Source organism: Mixophyes fleayi, chromosome 8, assembly GCF_038048845.1.
Source record: "Mixophyes fleayi isolate aMixFle1 chromosome 8, aMixFle1.hap1, whole genome shotgun sequence".
NCBI lineage: Eukaryota > Metazoa > Chordata > Amphibia > Anura > Limnodynastidae > Mixophyes > Mixophyes fleayi.
In genome coordinates this window covers 9,835,937-9,859,889 of record NC_134409.1, presented here as the reverse complement: position 1 = coordinate 9,859,889, position 23,953 = coordinate 9,835,937, and the positions used below count along the sequence as shown (strand labels likewise).

Here is a 23,953-nt window from a genome sequence, read left to right as displayed (position 1 = left end):
CAACTCCACATCTGTCTTCTACACACTAATACTTATGAGTAAGTAGCTTATTCACTGGGAACCAATGACATTGTGCATCACACCTAGGTCATGTCACCTAAATGATGTTTTAAAGGCATCAGTCCACCAATCAATCTCAATCTCTCTCTCAATCTCTCTCTCTCTCTCAATCTCTCTCTCTCTCTCAATCTCTCTCTCTCAATCTCTCTCTCGCTCTCTCAATCTCTCTCTCGCTCTCTCAATCTCTCTCTCTCTCTCAATCTCTATCTCTCTCTCTCAATCTCTCAATCGCTCTCTCTCTCTCTCTCTCTCTCAATCTCCCTCTCTCTCTCTTTCAATCTCTCTCAATCTCTCTCTCAATCTCTCTCTCTCAATCTCTCTCTCTCTTTCAATCTCTCAATCTCTCTCTCAATCTCTCTCTCTCTCAATATCTCTCTCTCTCTTTCAATCTCTCTCTCTCAATCTCTCTCTCAATCTCTCTCTCTCAATCTCTCTCTTTCTCTCAATCTCTCTCAATCTCTCTCTCCCTCTCTCTCTCCCTCTCTCTTTCTCTCTCTCAATCTCTCTCTCTCTCTCTCTCAATCTCTCTCTCTCTCTCTCTCTCAATATCTCTCTCAATCTCTCTCTCTCAATCTCTCTCTCTCTCTCTCTCTCTCTCTCTCTCTCAATCTCTCACAATCTCTCTCACACAATCTCTCTCTCTCAATCTCTCACAATCTCTCTCAATCTTTCACAATCTCTCTCTCCCTCTCTCTTTCTCTCTCAATCTCTCTCTCTCTCTCTCAATATCTCTCTCTCTCTCTCAATCTCTCTCTCTCAATCTTTCACAATCTCTCTCTCTCAATCAATCTCTCTCTCAATATCTCTCACAGTCTCTCTCTCTCTCTCTCTCTTAATCTCTCTCTCAATCTCTCTCTCTCAGATCTCTCTCTCTCCCTCTCTCTTTCAACTTCTCTCTCTCTCTCTCTCTCTCTCTCTTTCAATCTATCTCAATCTCTCTCTAAATCTCTCACAATTTTTCTCTGTCTCTCTCTCTCTCTCTCTCTCTCTCTCAATATCTCTTGCAATCTCTCTCTGTCTCAATCTCTCTCTCTCTCTCTGAATCTATCTCTCTCAATATCTCTCTAAATCTCTCTCTCTCTCTCTCTCTATCTCAATCTCTCTCTCTCTCAATCTCTCACAAGCTCAATCTCTCACAATCTCTCTCAATCTTTCTCTCTCAATATCTCTCACAATCTCTCTCTCTCTCTCTCTATCTCAATCTCTCTCTCTCTCAATCTCTCACAAGCTCAATCTCTCACAATCTCTCTCAATCTTTCTCTCTCAATATCTCTCACAATCTCTCTCTCTCTCTCTCTCTCTCAATCTCTCTCCCTCTCAATCTCTCCCTCTCTTTCAACCTCTCTTTCTCTCTTTCAATCTCTCTCTATCTCTCTCTCTCTCTCTCAATCTCTCTATATATAAATATATATATACACATATCATCATCATCAGCAGCTATTTATATAGCGCCACTAACTCCACAGCGCTGTACAGAGAACTCACTCACATCAGTCCCTGCCCCACTGGAGCTTACAGTCTAAATTCCCTAACACACACACACACAGACAGACACACACAGACTAGGGTCAATTTACTAGCAGCCAATTAACTCACTAGTATGTTTTTGGAGTGTGGGAGGAAACCGGAGCACCCAGAGGAAACCCACGCAAACAATCCACACCGATAAGGCCATGGCCGGGAATCAAACTCATAAACCCAGTGCTGTAAGGCAGAAGTGCTAACCACCATAATATATGTGTAGCAAGCTATGGGTTGTGACATTTCCATATCCAATAGCTTTGTCAGTTCAGGATGCGACACAGATTTTTGATATTTTTTTATTCCCAACTGCTACAAAATGGCGGTATAGACACATTAAAAATAGAACAAGCATAGCATCACGTTGGATGATTTCCATAAATGCATTTATCATAACTTTGCAATTCTTGTGTCACAAAAATATAATATGTATCTAAATGGTGTGAATGGCACGTATTCAAAAATAGTTTCACACTTTATACAACGTAATATTTTCTTCTCCTATTAGTCCATGATCCGTGTCCTCCACTGCATATGGCACAGAAAAATCACAGATGGTGCAGTTAATATTGTTATAGAGTTGCTGATGTGCTTGTTGTGTCAGTTTACAAGGTATTTATGGGCATAGCTGAAGCAGGGGTGTAACGATCGTGGGTGAGGGGTTGGTGGGGTGGTTGCGAGGGATTGAGATGAGGGGTCTCCACCCCTCCTCCAAGGACCCCCTCGATAATGCACCAGTCCGGGGCATACTCACAGGGCGCATGTGTTTGACTACGCATGCTCAGAGGAGGCCGTGCTCAGCTCTATTGAGAGCAGAGGGGAGGCATTGCTCGGGCCCTTACCCAAATTTTGCTTTTAACCTTGGAGATGTACTGTTCCGACCCTTATCTGAAACTCACCAACTTAGAGCCAGTGAGAATGACTTGTCACCTACATACAATAGAGGCAGCCATTTTGTGGGTGGAAGTTATATTCATGAGACAGTGGCCTATTAATTCACTAGGAACCGGCACCTCACGGCCGTCTGTGGTCATGAAGTCTCTCAGTGATGTTACTGTCTCCTAGTGAATTGATTCACAACATTCTTGAAAATAGTGTCTCCACCCTTAAAATAGCCGCTCCACCGTGTGCAAGCCAGAGGTGCAATTTAAAGGCAAACTTTTCATATCACGGCGGTAACTTGGACACACCCAATTTACTCCCTAGTTTATTATATATGATGGACATGATATAAAAGGACATAAAGTGCTCACAATCCTTCGGAATGTTGTCCTTGTTTGTATATGTTCTTGTGTTTATTCCAGGACTTAGAATGCCCGGAATATCATCATCATCACCATTTATTTATATAGCGCCACTAATTCTGCAGCGCTGTACAGAGAACTCACTCACATCAGTCCCTGCCCCATTGGAGCTTACAGTCTAAATTCCCTAACATACACACTGAGAGAGACTAGGGTCAATTTTGATAGCAGCCAATTAACCTACCAGTATGTTTTTGGAGTGTGGGAGGAAACTGGAGCACCCGGAGGAAACCCACGCAAACACTGGGAGAATATACAAACTCCACACAGATAAGGCCATGGACGGGAATTGAACTCATGACCCCATCGCTGTGAGGCAGAAGTGCTAACCACTAAGCCACCGTGCTGGAATATGTTAATTATTCCATGTTAAATGCATGTAAATGTGTTTTTTTTAGCACAATAACAAACACTGGTTCCAAGCAGCTAAAACCCAGATTATGGTACTTCGTCATCTTCCATATTCCTCCTTCATCCTTATTTTAAGGTAATTTTTCTTGTCCTTTCACATTCTTTGCATGCGTACAATGCATGATAAATATGTAAAGTTCATCACAGAAAATATATCAAGTGCAAATATCAAAACATCTCTAAGTCACTTGTGGATTGTATCTGAAACTGCGGCATGTACGAGTGCAGGGACTTCTTCACCAAGCTTCGGTGGACGTAGTTATTGTCTATAAATTCAGAAGACTTGTCTTTCCTGAAGTCCATCTCTTGGTAGGATATATTTTCCTGGAGGTGGTAGGTCACCAAAGGATTTTCAGAGAAATAGTTTTCATGTTCATTATTCTGGATGGAGTCTATTCCCACGTAGTAGACATTGTTCTCCAAGATGTCGCCTTCAAAACTTCCCTCCGGGTCGGATGGTTCGGAAAAGCCCTCGGATGACACGGTAGAGTTTGAAGACGTTTTGCTGGGTTGCTTTGTCTGTAACCCTGCCATGATAAGAAACGCCCGTTTTTCGTCTTCAAGATTGCCAATAACGATGGAATTATTTTTCAAAAAACATCCGTCACAAGAGCTGGCACTCATTTTTCTCCCACTTATACATTGCTTGGTTTGTTGAGGGTTGCTAATTATCGTGGCGTACTTAACACTGGATTGGCATGTACTTCCTCTGTACATCGATCCCTCGGCTTCTTCGGCGTAGGTACAACCGCTGCTGAAGTGGCTAGTGGCGCAAGCAGAGTCGCGATCGTCTCTCAGACGGTCAACGATTGAGATGATGCCTAGGTCTTCCTTCTCCCAGTCTTTGTCAGTATTCAAGTTTTCGAAAATGCCTTCGGGTTCCAGAATTAATGGAAAACTGTGCACCAGATGTTCATGATGCTTTATAAAAAGATGTTCTAATGTATCTGGCTGGACCAAAAAAAAAAAAGAAAAGCAATTACTTAGTAAACCCACTAATGCTAGGAAACCGATAGCTGCTCTTACACACTGTACTATAACTAGATTAGAGAAATGCTGTACAGAATGTAGCTGACGGATAATTTATCTTACGTTTAATGCCATAATCTGATTTTAGCAAGACTTTTTACTAAAAAAACGCTGGGACTGTGAGAGATGTGAATGTGGATATGATAAAATGTTGCTTGTTCACCGCCCGTCGTTAGATCACATCAACCCACTAACACAATGAGCTTTATTTACTTAGACAAACTAACCTTTTGAAAGTTGACTCCCTGTGCCCAAGAGCAGTATTTGGGGTTTGGGACGTCCTTCCAGAACATTTGTTTCATTCTGAAACACACATGATAGAAAATAAGATATTTTATGAAGTGCATAAACTGTATTTGAGAAATACACAATAAGGTACACGGCGGGTTAGATATTTATTGTTATTTTTATTTTTTACAGTCTACTAAGTCTTGCTATAGAGGTAGAGCCTGATTAAGACCCCACCCATTGATTGTAAAGAAAACTACATAAAATGGGTTAGAATAATCTGTGACCGTCATCGCCCACTTGGCCATGGGAGGGGGGTAGGGGGGAGCTTGCGGTCAAGCGCAGGACCCTTAGAAAATTTTAATAGCCTGTCTGTGTCCCTCTCATCTGTTACATAAACCAAGAGAAAAAGTGGTTTTGGTGATTTGTACACCAAAATCACACATGGGGTAAATGTATCAAGCTGAGAGTTTTCCGACAGGTTTCAAAAGTGGAGATGTTGCCTATAGCAACCAATCAGATTCTAACTATAATTTTGTAGAATGTGCTAAACAAATGATAGCTAGAATCTGATTAGGTTTTCAAACCCGCCGGAAAACTCTCAGCTTGATACATTTACCCCATGGTGTCACCCTAATCACTAAATCCCATGAACAAGGTTAAAGATCGGCATGATTCAGTTATTTCCCCATATACTGTTGTCCCTAATATCTGCCGTCTGATGCCTTACATTGTCCCATCATAGTACAGCCGCCACTTACTCCCAGCGCCGATCCTATGGAAAGGACCCTTTTTTCAAAAATATTACCCAACGCAGTATAAATTTACTTATTCTGTTCTTAACATGTGAATCTCACAGTATATTCTTCTCTAAACTTTAAAACATATTATTTTTTAATCTACCCTAGCCAATTCTATATCAGTAACTTAGTCCAGGTCGCTAAACTTGGGCATTGCTTAGATTTGCTGAATCAGAAATACCATGTATGGCAATAGTATTTTAGATTACAGTAATCCTAAATAGGGGAAAAGCAAAAAAGAGCAAAGAACATATCAGTGTCTTTCCTTATAGCCCCTTTATTCAAAATGTATTTGGTATCATGTCCTAAATAAATTAATTGAAAAGTTAATTTTCTGAGATGGCTCAAATTATGTAAAATATACTGCACAAAATATCAGTGTTTTTTTTGTAGTTGGGTTTACCATAAGTAACTGATGTTAAACAGTAAACTATGTGTTTAAGTATGGTAACAAAAGAGACCCATATATTTCCCAGTAGCACTCCCGCATTAAAAAGGGGAATCCTGTAATGTCACTAGGACATCCCCTGAGTCATATACAGGGGAATCCTGTGATGTCACTAGGACATCCCCTGAGTGATATACAGGGGAATCCTGTGATGTCACTAGGAAATCCCCTGAGTGATATACAGGGCAATCCTGTGATGTCACTAGGACATCCCCTCAATGATATACAGGGGAATCCTGTGATGTCACTAGGACATCCCCTGAGTGATATACAGAAAAAGGAAGTTCAGAACACAATCCAGTACTAGTCTCCCCATCTCATCTGCACTGAATGATCCATGGATAACTGGATCTAAGAGTGGCTGGCTCGCCAACTGTAATCTCTTGTAACTCCTGCAGGTCTCAATGATTAAAAAATAACATTAAAATGTAAACAAAAAAATACAAAACAAAGTCCAAAAATAAATTAATATATTTACAAAGAAAGAACATCTTATACTGATTATTATATATTTCTATATTTGGTATATTCTACTTGAGAAAACTATTTAAATATTGGAGTAAATTAGTATGTTGGTCTATTTTTTGAATGTAACCGTATTTAGCCTATGTTTCCCTGTATAGTACAATTAAATAAAACCTTTTTTAATTCAAAGCTAAGTCCTATTTGTCCTGATTTTTTTTAATGTAAAACTTGATTGGGTAGATTTGAAAACGTAAAAAGTGATTTTCCGTGAACCGGTTGCATTACATGAAAATGGGTTTGGTTATTAAAAAATACCTCTAGTCATTAAGGGGACAATGCAGTTCACCGTATGATGTATCATGATGTATAAATGACACATTGTTACATTTTATGTTCCTTTCAGTTAAAAAAAAAAATTACCTTTGATGTGATATTGCCAGAGTTATCGCCAGCAGAAAAGAAGTGGCCGTAATCACGGGTAAAATGACATATAAACCGGCATTATTTTGCATTTCATCTGTAACTAATACAAAGAGAAAATTAGCAAATCTCCTATTCCCCAAAAATGTAAACAATGATTTAAAATGTATTTAATAACACAATTTACTCCTGTGCTACGTAGTTAGACGTGACTTTGCACAACAAGTGCAATGGGGGTGCTTCAAATGGGCTACTTAAATGATGTGTCTAGTAGACACTGTCATAGATTGTACAGAAAGCCTTTATCTAAAATGTTTTATAAAGTATATATATTTTTCTATAACCTCACTGGATTAATGGTGTGGGAACGCTATAAATAAATGAGGTTAGTATACCTTTAAAGAGGCAGGAAAGTGCATCTTATCAATGGTGTGGTCCCTATGGGGCTAAATAGCCGACAAGGCGCCAAGTAAACATTTACTTATGGAAAATGAAGTTGCGACATAATTTACTTTTCAGATGAGAACATATCTGATATCTTTTTACCTTTAGAAAATTCATAAGTGGTCTTCGTGCTGCTGATACCTTCTAAAAACACTGGAGTCAGGCTAAACTGGTATTTCTCAATGAAAAAAAATTGGTCTGTAAAAAATAGATGGGTGACGTTATATTTTTAAATTATTAGAGGAAATAAACATGAAAATATGGTTTCCTGCAGAACCATTCTTTGTATTCTCCTTGTACAGATAACTGCATAGTACTACAGAGGCAAACGCAGGATTTGTAGAGGGGGGTTTCCACACTACGCAACCAGTGGGCATGACCAGCATGCATGGGGGTGTGGCTATAAGACAGTGCTTGGCTGCTCTCCAACTCTTCCTATCCCCATAATATACATGGGCAATGCTGTGTGCACTACTGTTAGGTGCACGCAGCTCTCCCTTTTTCAAGCAGAGCTGTGTGAAGCGAGGGCAGGGTCAAGACACCTCAATTATACAGTGCCCCAGGCTTGGATGGGGGTTTCCAGGCACTGGGAACCCCCCCCCCCCCCCCCCTCAGTTTGCCTATGTACTATATGGTACTTTATCATTTATTGCTGCTGTTTATATTGATAAGATTGTGGATTATAGAGGCAAGAGAGCGCAAAATGTTGCACCTCCTATTGGGAGAAGCTCAGTAGATTTTCTGCATGTCATTAGCTGCAGTAATGCAACCCTACTAACATTTATCCCCAACTTTCTATCCAACCACAGCCCCTTTCGAAAACCCCACCCCTTTTATGCAAGCCCCACCCCTCTCATGGTCTTTGAATGGGAACAGTTGAGAGGTCTGTGCGCCTGTTACTGAGTCCAAATACAAAAACAAGATTTCATGATGAAGAACAGAATACGACTTGAGGGGTGAAGATTGCATTTTTAGGGAGTCGCTCCTGGATGTGTACAAAAATAATGTTAGTAAAATGTAGAAAGGTGACACATGACATTTAGATAGTCCCAATGTTCCCTATAAATGTGGTTCCCGGGAGCAGTATTTTACCAGAAAAGTGGAAAAGTTTTATTTAATTAAGAGGGCCAAAGTGATAGTAGGGCGGACTTATCACTTGTGCTGACGGGCTCAGTCCTATAACCCAAACAGGGGCAAACACAGGATTTGTAGAGGAGGGTTTCCACACCACGCCACCAGTGGGCGTGACTAGCATGCATGGGGGAGTGGCTATAATATTAGACAGTGCTTGGCTGCTCTCCAACTCTTCCTATCCCCATAATATACATGGGCAATGCTGTGTGCACTACTGTTAGGTGCACGCAGCTCTCCCTTTTCAAGCAGAGCCGTGTGAAGCGGGGGCAGGGTCAAGACACCTCAATTATACAGTGCCTCAGGCTTGGAGGGGGGTTTCCAGGCACTAGGACCCCCCCCCCCTCTCTTGGTTTGTCTATGCCAAAAGTCTCAAACATTAACACAAAAAAAACACTTTTTATATTAGTAGTAATCCATATAGATCTCTGTTAAGTATATGACCTTTTTAAAATACTTTTTCTCTAACGTTATTCCATACTACATAATAATACAAATGTTTATATCAATGTGTCATTTCAATGAATCAGAATAATAATGGCCCAGTGCTGTATCCTGTGTAAGTTTGACTTTCTCCTACACAAATACTGTTTATCTACAATACATTCAAGAACATACATAATATTTTTGCATTAAAAACTGAAAACATTTGAAACATGAATATGAGGTATAATGTTTACATCTACCTTCAAAGTAATATTTGCTGACGTTGGGGGGAATGAAAGCCCAGCGCACTTGTGCGTTTTCTCGAAGGTTCCTCCATTCCAAAACAAACTCCAGAGGTTCATACGGAACAGGAAACAAATTCCACACTGCGACCGCGCTGCTGTTTAGTGGGTACACGTCCAGCGACTTTACGGCCTTCACTTGATGGGGGAAAACAAATCTTATTACAGGCTGGACGTTTCTGCTTTAAATCACATATTAAAGCAGATAGTCCAGGAACATGTCCTTGGCAGATATAATGTTTAGCACATTAATTCACTTACAAATATAATACTATAAACTAGAGATACTCGGGCTCGGTTTTCTGAAAACCGAGCCCACCCGAACTGTGGGGGATCCGAGTAGGCTCACGAGCCGGCTGGGTACTTTCGTGCGTCCTCGGATCTGAATTGAGGCAAAACGTCATTGTTGCGTTGTCGGATCTTGCGGGTTTTGGATTCCATAAGTACCTCCCTCCCCAGGAGATCCAGCACCATTGCTCACACAGAAACAGGAGGGGTAGCAGTGTTCTTGTCACTCTCCAGTCTCCAGTGACATTGCTCAGTGCCATTGCTCACACAGGAACAGGAGGGGTAGCAGTGTTCTTGTCACTCTCCAGTCTCAAGTGACATTGCTCAGTGCCATTGCTTATACAGAACAGGAGGGGTAGCAGTGTTCTTGTCACTCTCCAGTCTCCAGTGATGTTGCTTAGCGCCATTGCTCACACAGAAACAGGGGCAGCAGTGTTCTTGTCACTCTCCAGTCTCCAGTGACATTGCTCATACAGAACAGGAGGGGTAGCAGTGTTCTTGTCACTTGACAAAAATTGACTGGAAATTCATTTTATTGAGGTTAATAATAATAATGTAGGAACAAAAAAAGAGCCAAATTGTGTGATTTTAGAAAAAAATAGGGCTCCAAAATCAAAATATGAAGTTAATCCAGATCCAAAACCAAAACCAAAGCATGATGTTAATCCAGATCCAAAACCAAAACCAAACAAAAAAACATGGGGTGAAGTGAACATCTCTACTAAACTGAGGTAGCAGGAATGGAGGAGTGGCTATGCAAATTAGAGCATGGTTTTAGGGTATCCAATTAGATGCTACTTTTCTGCAAACATTAGCATTGCATTTAGGTGCAAATCTTGCATGCAACCAATCAGACATTTGCTTTCACTAGGCAGATAAAAGCTAGTTGCTGATTGGTTGCTGTGGTTCAATGCAAATTTCCCCATAATTGCAACCGTTCAGTGATAAATCCTAATAAATATTAGTACAATAGATTGTTTACAGTAAGAGATTTATTTATCAAATGGTGTAAATAAAAACTGTTTGTTTTGGTTTTGCCGACTTTGCCTATTCATGTAATAATGTAACGATCATTTCAGCCGGTGTTTAATCGCCATGAAACTGGTCTAGGATACTGAAGTTTAGCTGGTTGTACACAAAAGTCTCATTCACAGTATATGCTTCTTATTTTTTAGATGCAAAAATAAATTTAGCAACTAATTAGATAAATAACTGTATGTAGATCGTTACACCTCTCACCACATGAATATAATAACAGGTTGTTCTGCCAAGTAATGTCAAGGTAGCAGCTAGCAGCCTCTGTGACCTCTGCAGATTGATCTTGGCAATGAATGACGATTTATTCTCCTGAAGCCTTGTGGAGAAATCCGCTATAGGGTACTTGTAGAGTCTACAAAGGGCCAGTAAACAACAGTACAGCCTCGTTGAGTCTTTGACCAGTGCAGATCTAAAGCAAGCTGTGCCCAGAATGCAGGCTCTGCAAGTAGTTACCCTCCAGGGACCATTCTTAGTCCTCCCGTATAGTTTGGGCCAGTGCCTTTTATATTCTTATCATACAGCAGAATAATATTTGTTGTGCAGAAAGCATTCAGTGAAGGTGGACACAAAAATTACCCAGGCATGTATGAAGTTTAAGACACTGAGGGGGCATGCTGGGACTTATAGTTCCACAACAGCTGGAGAGGCACACATTGCTTACATCTAATGTAGACATCATGGGGCTGATTCATTAAAGAGTGTAAATGGCGACATGTGTCGTATTTTGTGTAAAATCGTACTGCGCATTTTTTTCTGTGCATTTTTTGTGACTTTATATTCCCCATATGTATCGGACGTATCCTGCAGTGTCTGTTAGATCAGAGCGGACCTAGACCCGTATTCATCAACAGTCGTATCTTCACATCTGCTCCATGTTGAATACGGACGTGCTTAAGCCCAATGCACATTACATTTGTTTTGTGTTTACTGATGAATCAGGCTCCAAACCTCCAAATAGTCCAGTGTTCTGGCAGGACAGTCACGATTTTTAGAGTTTAAGAGGGTGAGGCCTGGTATGGGGTGTCAGCATACTTGAATGTATCAGAGTGATGGTTTCATGGATCTGGGACAGATTAGCCACATTTTTGCTTGCCATAGGCTGGGAGGTATATACACACTTACTAGGAAGGTTACTATATAGGTTCAATGGCCAAATCCATCCAAAGCTGTAACCTCAGTTTTTGAAACATTAATGCAGAATATTACTAACCTAGCGTCTGGTGATCCAGTGTTTAGCAAAAGTTCTCCTCGCTCCTGCCGGTAACGTGTTGTTGATGGTGAGTGGGAGACTGTCCCCTTCCTCATCAAGCAGTGTATTATCAGATCACAGCAGACATCAGGGAACCCCCCAGATTAGATTGAACACTGGACTCCAGCTAATTAATATTCTGTATTGATGTTTAAGTTATGGAACACCACCCAAAAACTAAGGTTTCAAATTTGGGTGGAGTTATCCTTCGAGAAGGCGCCGGCCGGAGGAATCGCGGTATCAGATACAACAAAGTCATGGCTTAAGTCTTTCCTGCACTTATCCTGCACAATCCAAACATTAATCTGGACAAATCCAGGAGCAGTGAGTCAGTTTTGTTAGTCCACTAATACTCCAAGGGCTAGATTTACTGAACTGGGGGTTTGAAAAAGTGGAGATGTTGCCTATAGCAACCAATCAGATTCTAGTTGTCATTTTGTAGAATGTACTAAATAAATGAAAGCTAGAATCCAATTGGTTGTTATAGGCAACATCCCCACTTTTTAAAACCCGCAGTTTAGTAAATATACACCCAAGACTGGAATATATAAAAATTTTGTAAATAAATACTGGAGTTAAAAGTGAGTTATATTAGAATCTATACTCAATCATATCTTCATACAAACATAAATCCCAACATTTAGACTCATGAAATCGGAACAAAATAAGCCCAAGCTCCGATCACAAATGCACAAACTTGGTTAAAACGCCAACGGCTTTTTGTTAAGTCCCGCCCATTTTGCGACCCGTGGAATGGAATGACAATGTTTCACAACTCCCAATGCCATAAGCCATCCCACATATTACCTGCGCTCATTCTCTCCGACAGCGTTAAATGGCGGTTCACTTTGGAATGGCCGAGAGAGTTCAGGGCTCGGACGGTCACAATAACTGCGCTGTGTTGCAGACTGAAGGTGTAATTTGTGGCGTTCCCGATAGACTCGGACCAGCTGACTGTGTTAGATACTTGATGTAGAATTTCATAACCTCTGACGCTGCACAATAACTGCTCCTTCTGTACTGGCTGGATGCAAAGATATAAAACAGCCACATTAATTATTATTATTATCCTTTATTTATTAGGTGCCAGAAGATTTCAGGAGCGCCGAAAAAAATACAAAACAGTATACAATACAGGGTGAAACAATACAGAGCAATAAACAAATAACACCAGGGCTAGATTTACTAAGCTGCGGGTTTGAAAAAGTGGGGATGTTGCCTATAGCAACCAATCAGATTCTAGCTTTCATTTATTTAGTACCTTCTACAAAATGACAGCTAGAATATGATTGGTTGCTATAGGCAACATCCCCACTTTTTCAAACCCGCAGCTTAGTAAATCTAGCCTCAAGACTTTGAAAAACCCAAGCATTGCTATTTTAGTGACGTTGGAGCAGAAGAACAGATACAGAGACCGGAGGGAAGAGGGCCCTGTTCATAAGAGCTTATATCTTAAGGGAGGGTAAACAGACATCAGACACAGAACAAAGTCAGTAAGGGGATAGCACAGGAGGAGAGAACAAAGGGGGCAGCAGGAGAGGAGATAAGACTGAGCGGAAGAGAACGAGACAGGGTTAGGTGGATGTCTGATAGGGTTTAAGGAACAGGTGAGTTTTAAGTGCCCGTTTGAAGGAGCACAAGTTAGGGCATACTTGCCAACTCTCCCGGAATGTCCGCGAGACTCCCGCATTTCGCGTGAGTCTCACGGACTCCCGGGAGAGTGTGGCAATCTCCCGAATCTGCCCACTTCCTAGTGAAGTGGGCAAAATTAGGTCCAAAATGCCGCGATTCACTGGGAATCGCGGCGTTTGATCCCGCCCCCTGCTGTGAAATGACGCGTATGCGTCATTACGTCACAGGGGCGGGTCCAACATGAAGCAAATATTGGATCCCTGCCCCCATCACGCCCACCTCCCCCGGCAGGCTCCCGGAAGCCAACTTTAGAAAGTTGGCAAGTATGAGTTAGGGGATATGTGTGGTATCGTTACCTCCTAGGCTGCATTCTTATAAATGTTGGTTCACAAAAAAAATATGGCTGCCTTCTTTATAGCTGAACGTCAGAAGTCAATACAAAACCATGTCTCTGTTTATTACATATTTGACGGCAGTAATGTAAAAGCAGAAAACAACATGGACAGTTAAACCGGGCGCCAATCCATCTTCTTCCCTCATTCTGAGTATCGGATGCTTTGTTTTGTTTTTTATATACCTATATACTTCAGTAATTTTGCTGCACAATCAAATATAAATGTATTATTTACCTGCCAAATTAGTGTAATATTGTCTCCCTTTTGTATAATATTTTTCTGGACGAATCTCCAAAATTCAGGTCCTTTTAACGGTGCTGAAAGGTATACAAAGAGTTCATTGTGAATCTGTTCACGTATCTTTAATACATAACGGTATTATAGGATCTGTTCTAACCTCTAACGTCTTTGATCATCGTATTGACAGGATTGCTCCAATCGCTCCAGTATTCAGACACGTCGATGGCTTTGCAGCGGATCTGCACCGTGTACGGCTCACAGGCATCTACTTCCGGTATATCGGCAAATTCATTCTTATAAATATCTAGAACCTGGAGATGTAAGTGACATTGTTGTTATATGACTTTCAATAAGGATTTTTGTAAATACTTTGCAGTTATACATATTGATAGTGACCATGTTGGGGTCATAAATTGACCTCCTAGGGGGGTATTCAATTGTTGCTCCGGCCGCCGGAAGAACGAGCGCGTTAAAACTATTACCGTTTATACGGTAATTACTCGCTGAATTTCATCTCGCAGCTCCCTGAGCTGCGAGATGAAATTCAGCGAGTAAACTACCGTATTAACGGTTTTTACGCGCAAGCTTACCGTATAAACGGTAATAGTTTTAACGCGCTTGTTTTTTTTGCGGTCCGGAGCAACAATTGAATACCCCCCCTAGTGTCTAGAAAAACACTAGAAAAAAAGGAAATTATTTTGGCAGTGACTCACATCTGGGGGTAGGCATATGCCACGATAGACAGCCTTGCAATGGTCACTGGCATCTCACGAAAGAGAGCTGCAACCAGACCCTGATTATTCAATAGGCTGACTAGTTGGCAAGTATGAGTTAGGGGATTGCAGTGCAAGTGCAAGATTCTTTTATTTATTTATTTATTTTGGGGGGGGGGAGGATTAGATTTGGTCTAATCTGTGGTCACAGGAATTACAGCAGGTAAGTAGTCGTCAAAGCAGGTTCTTGAACCATTGATGTTTTATTAGCTCAAGTAGTCCTAATAAGGACAGTTAAATGCCAGTTTGTGGTACTAGCAAGAGTTACAGATGGAATGATACATTACATGGTCAAACAGTGCTTTTTTATACAGTTTTGGACACAGCCTGGCAGGGGGTAACAACGCCCCCTGATCCTGGATGGTTCTGCAACATCAGAGTTATTTTTAGTATCAGGATGCAATATGTTCCCCAAGCCTGGATTTAAATGCAATACAAAGTTAACAAATTTACACTAATCTGTTATATCCTAAAACTTGCTGTTTGCATTATTCGGACAGGATCTGAGATTCCGGATGAAAAGCCACATAGGATAGAAAGGCAGCTGGGTATACAGGCTAAAGAAACGTGTTGGCCACTGAGATGAAAAGATCTAATTAACATGAGATTACCTGCCTACAGACAGTTATAGAAAACAAAACCAAATTTCCTCTCCTGGCCATGTCTCAACAATAAATACATTTCCTTCATACACACAAGGCTATTGCATTAGAAATCAATACATGAATATGAAAATAAATACATTTATACTCCCAGTGCCCAGCGCAGGGATTGAGCCCATTCTGGTGCTGTGCGCCGGTTAGTAACCGGCACCACTGCGCCCATACATTAAATATTTACATTTAAATTAATAGAAATACCCTGTAATACATCTTTAATCCTTTAGTGCTGAGGTTTAACAGATTCAATGCTCCCACGGCCACAGCCCCCCTCCACAATCACCCTCAGTAGCGCACATTCTCGTCTCCGTTCCGCTATACAGTTCTGATTTGAATGAAAACAAAATGAGTGACAAGGATTGCTGTGACCTGTTTAAAAAGCCAAGAGGAGCTGAGATATGAAAACGCGCAAGGATTTTAAATTGATGATGAGTTTGTTTTTTGTCTACCCCTATTAGCCTGGTTTGGAAGATGAGGGGGCGCTACGAGTGTATTAGCCGAGGGCGGCCTGAACTCTTAATCAGATCCTGGCTGCAACGTCCCGATAAACTCACTGATCACAAAACACAATATGATAAATGTTACATACATAAAGACATATTTGAACATGAACATTTTTTTGCACACATACTCAGACATATACTTAATTTAATTTCATTAACAGTAATAAAATGATTATTTTTCCTAATGTATTATTTCTGTACAGAAAATTCACCCTTTGCTATAGATTTACCTTTACAATGGGACTACCCACAATCTTTTTTACAGCTGTTCTGGGATGGTGTCATACTTATACAGATGGGTATTACACAGATATCTTACACTCCATCTGTTGATTTCACCACGGTCAGAAGTCGGCATTGTGTAGCATCGTGAAAGTACAACATATGCGCTGTCATTAGAAATGATGGGGCCCACTAGAAATATAACAGGGAGGGCTTCCCTCCTTCCTTTTTGTACCCAACCCCCATCTTTAAATTATCCTAAATTATTCTGCACTTCGGGAAATTGTATTTGTTACTTTTGCAGAATCGCGGGTTCAAAATGGAGATCCATCCTGATAGCACTTTATTTAAATGTTTACCTGTTTCCAAAAATACAGCTCATACAAGCATTATCTATACCCTAGTTTACTTGGGACAGCGGGGCTGCCGTTATTACGTGTCCTATATGTGTGTTTGTATTACATTGACATTTGTTTATTTGATTATTTCCGTTGCCCTGGGATACGACAGAGTTCTGTTCTGCTCCAGATACAGTTGTATCTAGGAAGCAGCTCTGTGTCGTATCCCCGGGCAACACACATATAACCATCTCCGCCCGATGATATAACTTGTAGAGGGACATGGAATGAAATAGCAATGTATGTAGTGCTATGATGTATGTAGTACTACGATGTATGTAGTACTACGATGTATGTAGTACTATGATGTATGTAGTACTACGATGTATGTAGTACTATGATGTATGTAGATAGTACTGTAGTACTACGATGTATGTAGTACTACGATGTATGTAGTACTATGATGTATGTAGTACTACGATGTATATAGTACTATAATGTATGTAGTACTTTGATGTATGTAGTACTATGATGTATGTAGTACTACGATGTATATAGTACTATAATGTATGTAGTACTATGATGTATATAGTACTATAATGTATGTAGTACTATGATGTATGTAGTACTATGATGTATGTAGTACTACGATGTATGTAGTACTATGATGTATATAGTACTATAATGTATGTAGTACTATGATGTATGTAGTACTATGAAGTATGCAGTACTACAATGTATGTAGTACTATGATGTATGTAGTACTACGATGTATGTAGTACTATGATGTATGTAGTACTATGATGTATTTAGTACTATGATGTATGTAGTACTATGATGTATGTAGTACTACGATGTATGTAGAACTATGATGTATTTAGTACTATGATGTATGTAGTACTACAATGTATGTTATAAACGTTGCAGGAGGAAAAAACTAAATCTGTGAATAATGCAAAACTATGATTTTCACGGTCCAAAAATTATAATACAAAAAACAACCAGTACCTGCCATTCGGTTTCTTGCCCTTGCACCCGATAACGAACCTGGTACACGTACATTACATCGAACAGGGCGAATTCCGGCTTTCTCCAGCTCACATGTAGATGTTCCGTGTCCGCTGTTATCTCGGCTTGGACTTCCAGTGGCGTGTTTGGTTTTGCTATGTACAACACAGATGGTGACGGGTCAGGTCATGGTTCTATTTCATATTTACACCTCTCCTTGTTCACTACCCCTATATACAGATACAGGAACACTTTGTATCCCATAGTGCAACATTGATTTAATAATAAAACAACTAAAAGTCATATTTTATCTTCCTATAAGAACAAGAGCAGATCTAACGTTCAACCATCTCAAACCTCATCATATGTGAGTTGTATCCATATAACGATAATATATACAGTATATAATGTACTGTAGAGGTGAACGCCGCCAATTTAAATAAATCACAAGCACGTTAAATCGAGTCCCAGAATAGCTTCTTCTTGTGAATCAGGGGTAGCAGGCGGCTGCCTCCTGTGTTAACCTGTTGTTTGACAGGTGTTTTCGAAAGTGAATAGGACTTTAAAGGTAAATATATAGATAACAATGGGCTCAATGTATAAATATATCAGGTAGACTTGTGCCAGCCAAGTAAATAAATATGGTAATCTGGTAATCCTGGAAGGTTAGCTTGTCCTTTATGATCACAGAATAACTTCCCAGAAGGGCATTGCTAGTCCCTATTTTTTTATAATTGACCAAATGAACATTATAATTACTCTTTTTCAATACACAGTGCTGAATGCAATTATTACTATCTTTTTTTCCCGCTGCTTTATAATGTAATATTTATTGCGCATGAAAATTTAGGGCCTGATTAATCAAGGAGCGTATCTGCCGATCTTTTGTATCATCCGCAAAATTACTCTGCGCGTTCCCAGAACCGAACTATACTCCAGAGAACGCAACAACGTTCAACTCATCGTCGAGTGTAGAGAACACTTACTACAGCCAACAATTTCTGGGAGGGAATGGGGCGGGGGAGGGGGCATTTGACCGCAGTCAATGTACAGTAAGTGCGTGCCAAGCTCGAGCAGCAGCGTTCAGTTCAAGCTTTGAGCATCTCTCAGGTACGTGTTTGTCTGCAGTATCACCTGCACCAGCTGCAGGTCAGGTGTAAGTGCTGAATGATAGTGATAACAATGGCGTATACATCATAACACATGTGTCTGCAGTCAGGAGCAAGTGCATAAATGTATGTTATGTAGACATTCATAACATCCTAATAAATGTACTTCATGGGGAAACATTTTTTACAAAAAAAAGTTTTGTTTTTAATGTTTTGCCATTAATGTCTATAATATTAACAAATGACATTAACTCAATAATTTTTTTTTCTGTGCTTTCTTTTGAGTATTTATATTCCTCATATATTGGACTGCAGACCTAAACCCGTATTCATCATCATCATCATCATCATCATCATCTATTTATATAGCGCCACTAATTCCGCAGCGCTGTACAGAGAACTCACTCACATCAGTCCCTGCCCCATTGGAGCTTACAGTCTACATTTAGACTGTAAGCTCCAATGGAGCAGGGACTGATGTGAATTAGTGGCGCTATATAAATAAATGATGATGATGAATTGCGTTAGCAGCAATCTGGCACATTAATATGAATTATATATACAGACATATTTGTGCTGCAGAGATATAGCCAGTTGCATACAGTTTCCACTTTTCACCAGAAGGTGGCGACAATTAGACATGTATATAATTTTACATTGGAGCACAGGGCAGCGAACGGTTGAAAACATTTTTTAATGATAATCAAGGCAACCAACATTGGATGGATTTTACGAAGTGCACTGGATGCACAATGCAAATCGCTTTTAGTTTTGTATTTTCCACTTTTTCATATTTGGTAATGCCTCAGTAAACTTGAGTTGCACATCGTTTAGTAATGTCAGTATTATGCTAAAGTTATCCCTATTTTTTTAGGTACTTTTTATTTTGAAATGGCAGCATATACCATTGGGACAAATAAACAGTCAAAAATGTTCAATAATAAAGAAAAACAATCAACAACAAACGAATATCAAACAGGAGAAAGAATATTGTCAAACATTCTAAAAAGGAAAAGTGGAGGCGTTGCCCATAGCAACCAATCAGATTCTACCTATCATGTTCTAGGATGTAGTAGATACATAATCTGATTGGTTGCTATGAGCAACGCCTCCACTTTTCCTTTATAGAAGGTTAAATAAATCTAACCCAATGTGTCAATTTTCAAAAAAAAAAAATTAGTCCTATGTAGTGAATAAAATATTAAGGAATGTGATGGGAAGAAGAGAGGGAAACACAGTAAGAGAGCGGGACAGGAAGGGAACAAAAGGTAAGTTATTTATTAAGCGCAGTGATTTATAGTACAGAACTGAAGTTGGAATTATTGAAATCAATATCAGTGTCATAGGTCTGTGTAGTACAGTAAGATCATCCATTCAGGTTATAGTCATAACGAAGAATATTTATGGTGTGGCCGGATTTGGAGAAATAAACATGAACTGATACTCTCAGATAGAATAAAATTGAATTGCTTTTCCTGGCAATTACTGTGACATTTTTCCCGCAGAGGATAAAAATCAGATTTTGTTTTTGACATGTGGCCAATTCACAAGAATGTGCCCAGAGACTGGGGATAGGAAGAGGGAGACCAAGGGGAGAGTCAAAATGTCAAATATGGACAAGTCTATTTCCCAATAAATAAAGTTTCTGCTTTAGAGATAGTTCAGAGTTCAATGTGATATTATAACAATTAGAGATTATACCCTTCTGATGTGACATTATAAAGGACGGAGATTATTCCCTAATAGGATTGTAACAACATAACTGTTCAAGTGGGGACAAGGTGTCCAACCATTTCTGCTATGGACACAGATAGTAGATAAGAATGTAATTGCAGGTTTTCAAAAATATTCGATCGAGGATGCCGTCCGTATCTCTCCGAAACGGAGTCTCCAACGTGATCCATTAATAAAATCATATATTAATTTAGGCCCTCTGCTAATCTTTCTCCAAGGATTAGTGTATAGAGGAGGGTAACCATGTGGAAAGTTGGGAATATCACATATCAGTGTTATTAGTGAAATTATTGATGTTAATTTAAATTTCCTAACAGAATACAACCATAATGATCTAGAAATATTTACGAAGGAATCTCCCCGCCATCTGCAATAGATTTTAAAAGCTTGGAAGTAGATACAAATGACGCTAAGGCATTTACTCCAGTGCTGTAAGTTTCAATTTGAAGCCAACTGGTGAAGCACGGTAGGAAAAAAACAGTTCACTCATTGGCCTAAACGTGATGCGTTATAATGTTTAAAGATATCCGTCCCCTGCCAGTCGACCTAATCAGGTTAGGATCCCTATTTTTATTAATTGATGACCAAAAAGTTGGCTTATTTTTTGCTGGCTGTCAGTGAATTTTCTGATGGTTGCCAAGCATGTTAGAAACAAACTGTCACTCAGAATTCATGGAATCGATTCGCTAGTAACCTAACCAGTGACATCACTAAAGCGTGAGACAAATACGACTAATATACGCTGTGAATGAACGAGGACATTACTTACCGACATCACTAGGCCTAACGCACACAGGGGTAGATTTCAAAGTGCCCATGGGACTCCGTACTTCTACCCACATGTAGTAACTATACGTCGTCCTAATAGGATTAAATACACATTCGTAGAATCCGTCCTCCTTCAATGCGCAGCTTTTCGAAATGGAAGCACCGTAATTTATATCCATCTCAAAACAATAATTGATGTTCCTAGGAGACAGAAAATAACATAATATTATGCCCAGTTGCTGAATTATTTATTCATATGTGCATTCTGTAGTGGAATTAAACACAAAATAATGAAAATGCCTCTACTGACACCTTTAAAATAATACTTGTTTAAAGTGTATCTGTCACCTACACACAGTGACGACAGCTACGTGTGAGATGTACCTTTTTACATAAGATCCTAAGTTCCAAACCCTCGTTCCATCAGGTCACTTGAGCCGAGGACCCCAGCGGGTAGATTTATCAAACTTTTTGAAAAGTGAAGTTGTTGCCCACAGCAGCCAATCAGATTCTAGCTATCATTTATCTAGTACATTCTAGAACATGAGAGCTAGAATCTGATTGGTTGATAGGAGCTAAACCTCCACTTTTCCCTTTTAGATAAATCTACCCCCAGGTAAGTCTTCATCTGATGTCCTGGTTTAACCTATATTTTTGTAGTGGAATGAGCCTTTAATTGAGCTAATGGTTAAATGATTATAATATGTCAATAATACAATATAAATATAAAAAAATAAGTGAAAAAATGTCACACAAACTGAGTACGTTGCCCCTGTGATTCTGCACCTTATGCCAAAGCCTATACAACCTATCAATTCACTATCACCTGACTTCATGACCAAATACTCATGGGGCATTGGTTCCTAGTAAATTAATAGGTAGTGATGAGATAATCGATTGGTTCAAATCTGAATTTCTTACGTATACCATTGACTCACTTTCTACATTTCCGATTTGCATAATATTTGGAGGGGAATAAAAAATACCCATATTAGAATAAGACTAATTACAATAAATCAAAAGCAAATGAGCCAATCACAACTCACTAGTCATAATCACATGACCAAACAATATACTATAAATATCACATTACATCTTCCTGATGGTAAAGAAGAAGTAGTGAGACTTGTCAGCTTAAACAGTGTATTTACACCTCTTGTAATGTGATACCTGTCCCGAAAAGTTTTAATGGTTTGTAATAGTCTTGTATGTGTAGTTTATGTTATACATATTGAGTGCTTTTTTGTGCTTTCAGAGATTCCCCTTTTAGATTATTCAGCCCTGCAAACACTTTTTTTTTTCAGTTGAATAAATATGTATTAGGTGTGGTTCAAATTGTTTTAATATTTCTTATTGCAAACAAACAAAAAATGTTTTATAAATGCCCTGTTTTCACTCAACCAAATACTGCAATAGGTGAAATTATTAAGATAATCTTTAATACATAAGATCTGTGGAATATGTAACAATAATACCACAATATACCAGCAAAACCAAAATGTTAAAAAAACATAGCTCACTCCCAGCAGAGAGATACCTAGACAGTAACCTAGCTGAGGATCAATTCATCGGTTTTCGCAGGTTTATATTTATAAACTTATAACCAAATTCACCATATTCAGCCAACACAATTGCTGCATCCACTGTAGGTAACAGGAGCTCTTTAATATTTATTAATTTAAATCAGTTCTACAATCTCTCTTTTGTTAACTGGAGGCTCTATTAAAATAGGTGAAACTTTAGTGTATGAACCAGGTGGAAATGTTTTTTTCATAAACATAACTTGTACAAAATCATAATGCAATGAGAAAATAAGTAGGAAAAACAGCAGCAGAACATTGTATACTGAGTGAAATGCGCTGTTTTGTAGGATGGCGAATACTTTACATCTCACTGCAAATTGTAGTTAATACAAGATTTCACAACCAAGGTAATCAGCAACAGCAGGATGGCAGCAACATAAGTATTCTATGTGTGTATAATAACTCCAGTCATGTACTCACTGATAGTATTGAAAAGTCAAGTTGGTTTCTTTAAGTGCGGCGATTTGCTTAGCGCTCCATCTGCAGGTCATAACTGTGAGTCTCCCATTGGTTTCACACGTAATGCTGATATTAACGTCTTTCAAAGAATCAGAGAACAATGTATCAGTAAAAGAGAAACAGTTCTTTGTTTCATGACATTTGTATGACAAACATAACAGTAGCCACTAATATATATTTGTATTATGGGCAGCACGGTGGCTCAGTGGTTAGCACTTCTGCCTTACAGCACTGGGGTCATGAGTTTGATTCCCGACCATGGCCTTATCTGTGAGTAGTTTTTATGTTCTCCCCGTGTTTGCATGGGTTTCCTCCGGGTGATCCGGTTTCCTCCCACACTCCAAAAACATACTGGTAGGTTAATTGGCTGCTATCAAATTGACCCTAGTCTGTGTGTGTGTTGTAGGGAATTTAGACTGTAAGCCCCAATGGGGCAGGGACTGATGTGAGTGAGTTCTCTGTACAGCGCTGCGGAATTAGGAGCGCTATATAAGTAAATGATGATTATCGTGCTAATTATGCAAATACAGGTGTGTATGGGGAAGCACCGCTGAGAGGGGAGAAGTTCTCTACCCATCAACAAAATAAAGTAAAATATATGGACTGCCCCCTCCGATAAAGAATGTGACCTAAGAATGTGGGTCCTTTCTTATACTTTTAATAGGACCCTTTTTGCGTCTTTGGGCATTTATAGAGGCCTCAGAGCAATGTAATAAAACGCTTCACACACATAAATTGAGGTTAAACGGAGCAGTATTTGTAGAGAAAAAAACAAAACATTTAATTTAATGACCAGGGTGTTTGTGAAGTGGTCGGAGCTTGGACTATGATGTTATTTTACACTTTTGCAAAGTACGCCTTGTCAATTTTTCCGCCTCTCTATCCACTAGATAGCAGAGGTATCTCCTGAGAGTGGAGAGTAAGGAGTGCACTTTGAACGGACCACCCAGTGCACCAGTAGAAACC

General features: G+C 39.6%; 1 protein-coding gene across 3 annotated transcripts in view; it reads right to left on the bottom strand.

Moving 5' to 3' along the window:
• Positions 1-1,864: 1,864 nt before the first annotated feature.
• The window catches only part of LEPR (leptin receptor), a 52,574-nt gene continuing 30,485 nt past the window's right edge, over positions 1,865-23,953 (bottom strand). The window contains exons 9-19 of one of the 3 annotated variants that reach the window (XM_075181834.1): positions 22,949-23,066; positions 20,947-21,146; positions 17,335-17,489; positions 13,989-14,142; positions 13,826-13,908; positions 12,372-12,588; positions 8,948-9,127; positions 7,233-7,328; positions 6,687-6,789; positions 4,553-4,628; positions 1,865-4,247 (exon numbers count right to left, since the gene is read on the bottom strand). In XM_075181834.1, coding sequence (XP_075037935.1) covers positions 3,465-4,247; positions 4,553-4,628; positions 6,687-6,789; positions 7,233-7,328; positions 8,948-9,127; positions 12,372-12,588; positions 13,826-13,908; positions 13,989-14,142; positions 17,335-17,489; positions 20,947-21,146; positions 22,949-23,066 — 2,165 coding nt within the window. In that variant the 3' untranslated portion in view covers positions 1,865-3,464. The remainder of the gene's footprint in view (positions 4,248-4,552; positions 4,629-6,686; positions 6,790-7,232; positions 7,329-8,947; positions 9,128-12,371; positions 12,589-13,825; positions 13,909-13,988; positions 14,143-17,334; positions 17,490-20,946; positions 21,147-22,948; positions 23,067-23,953) is intronic. The other 2 variants (XM_075181835.1, XM_075181836.1) reach the window with 2 other exon arrangements.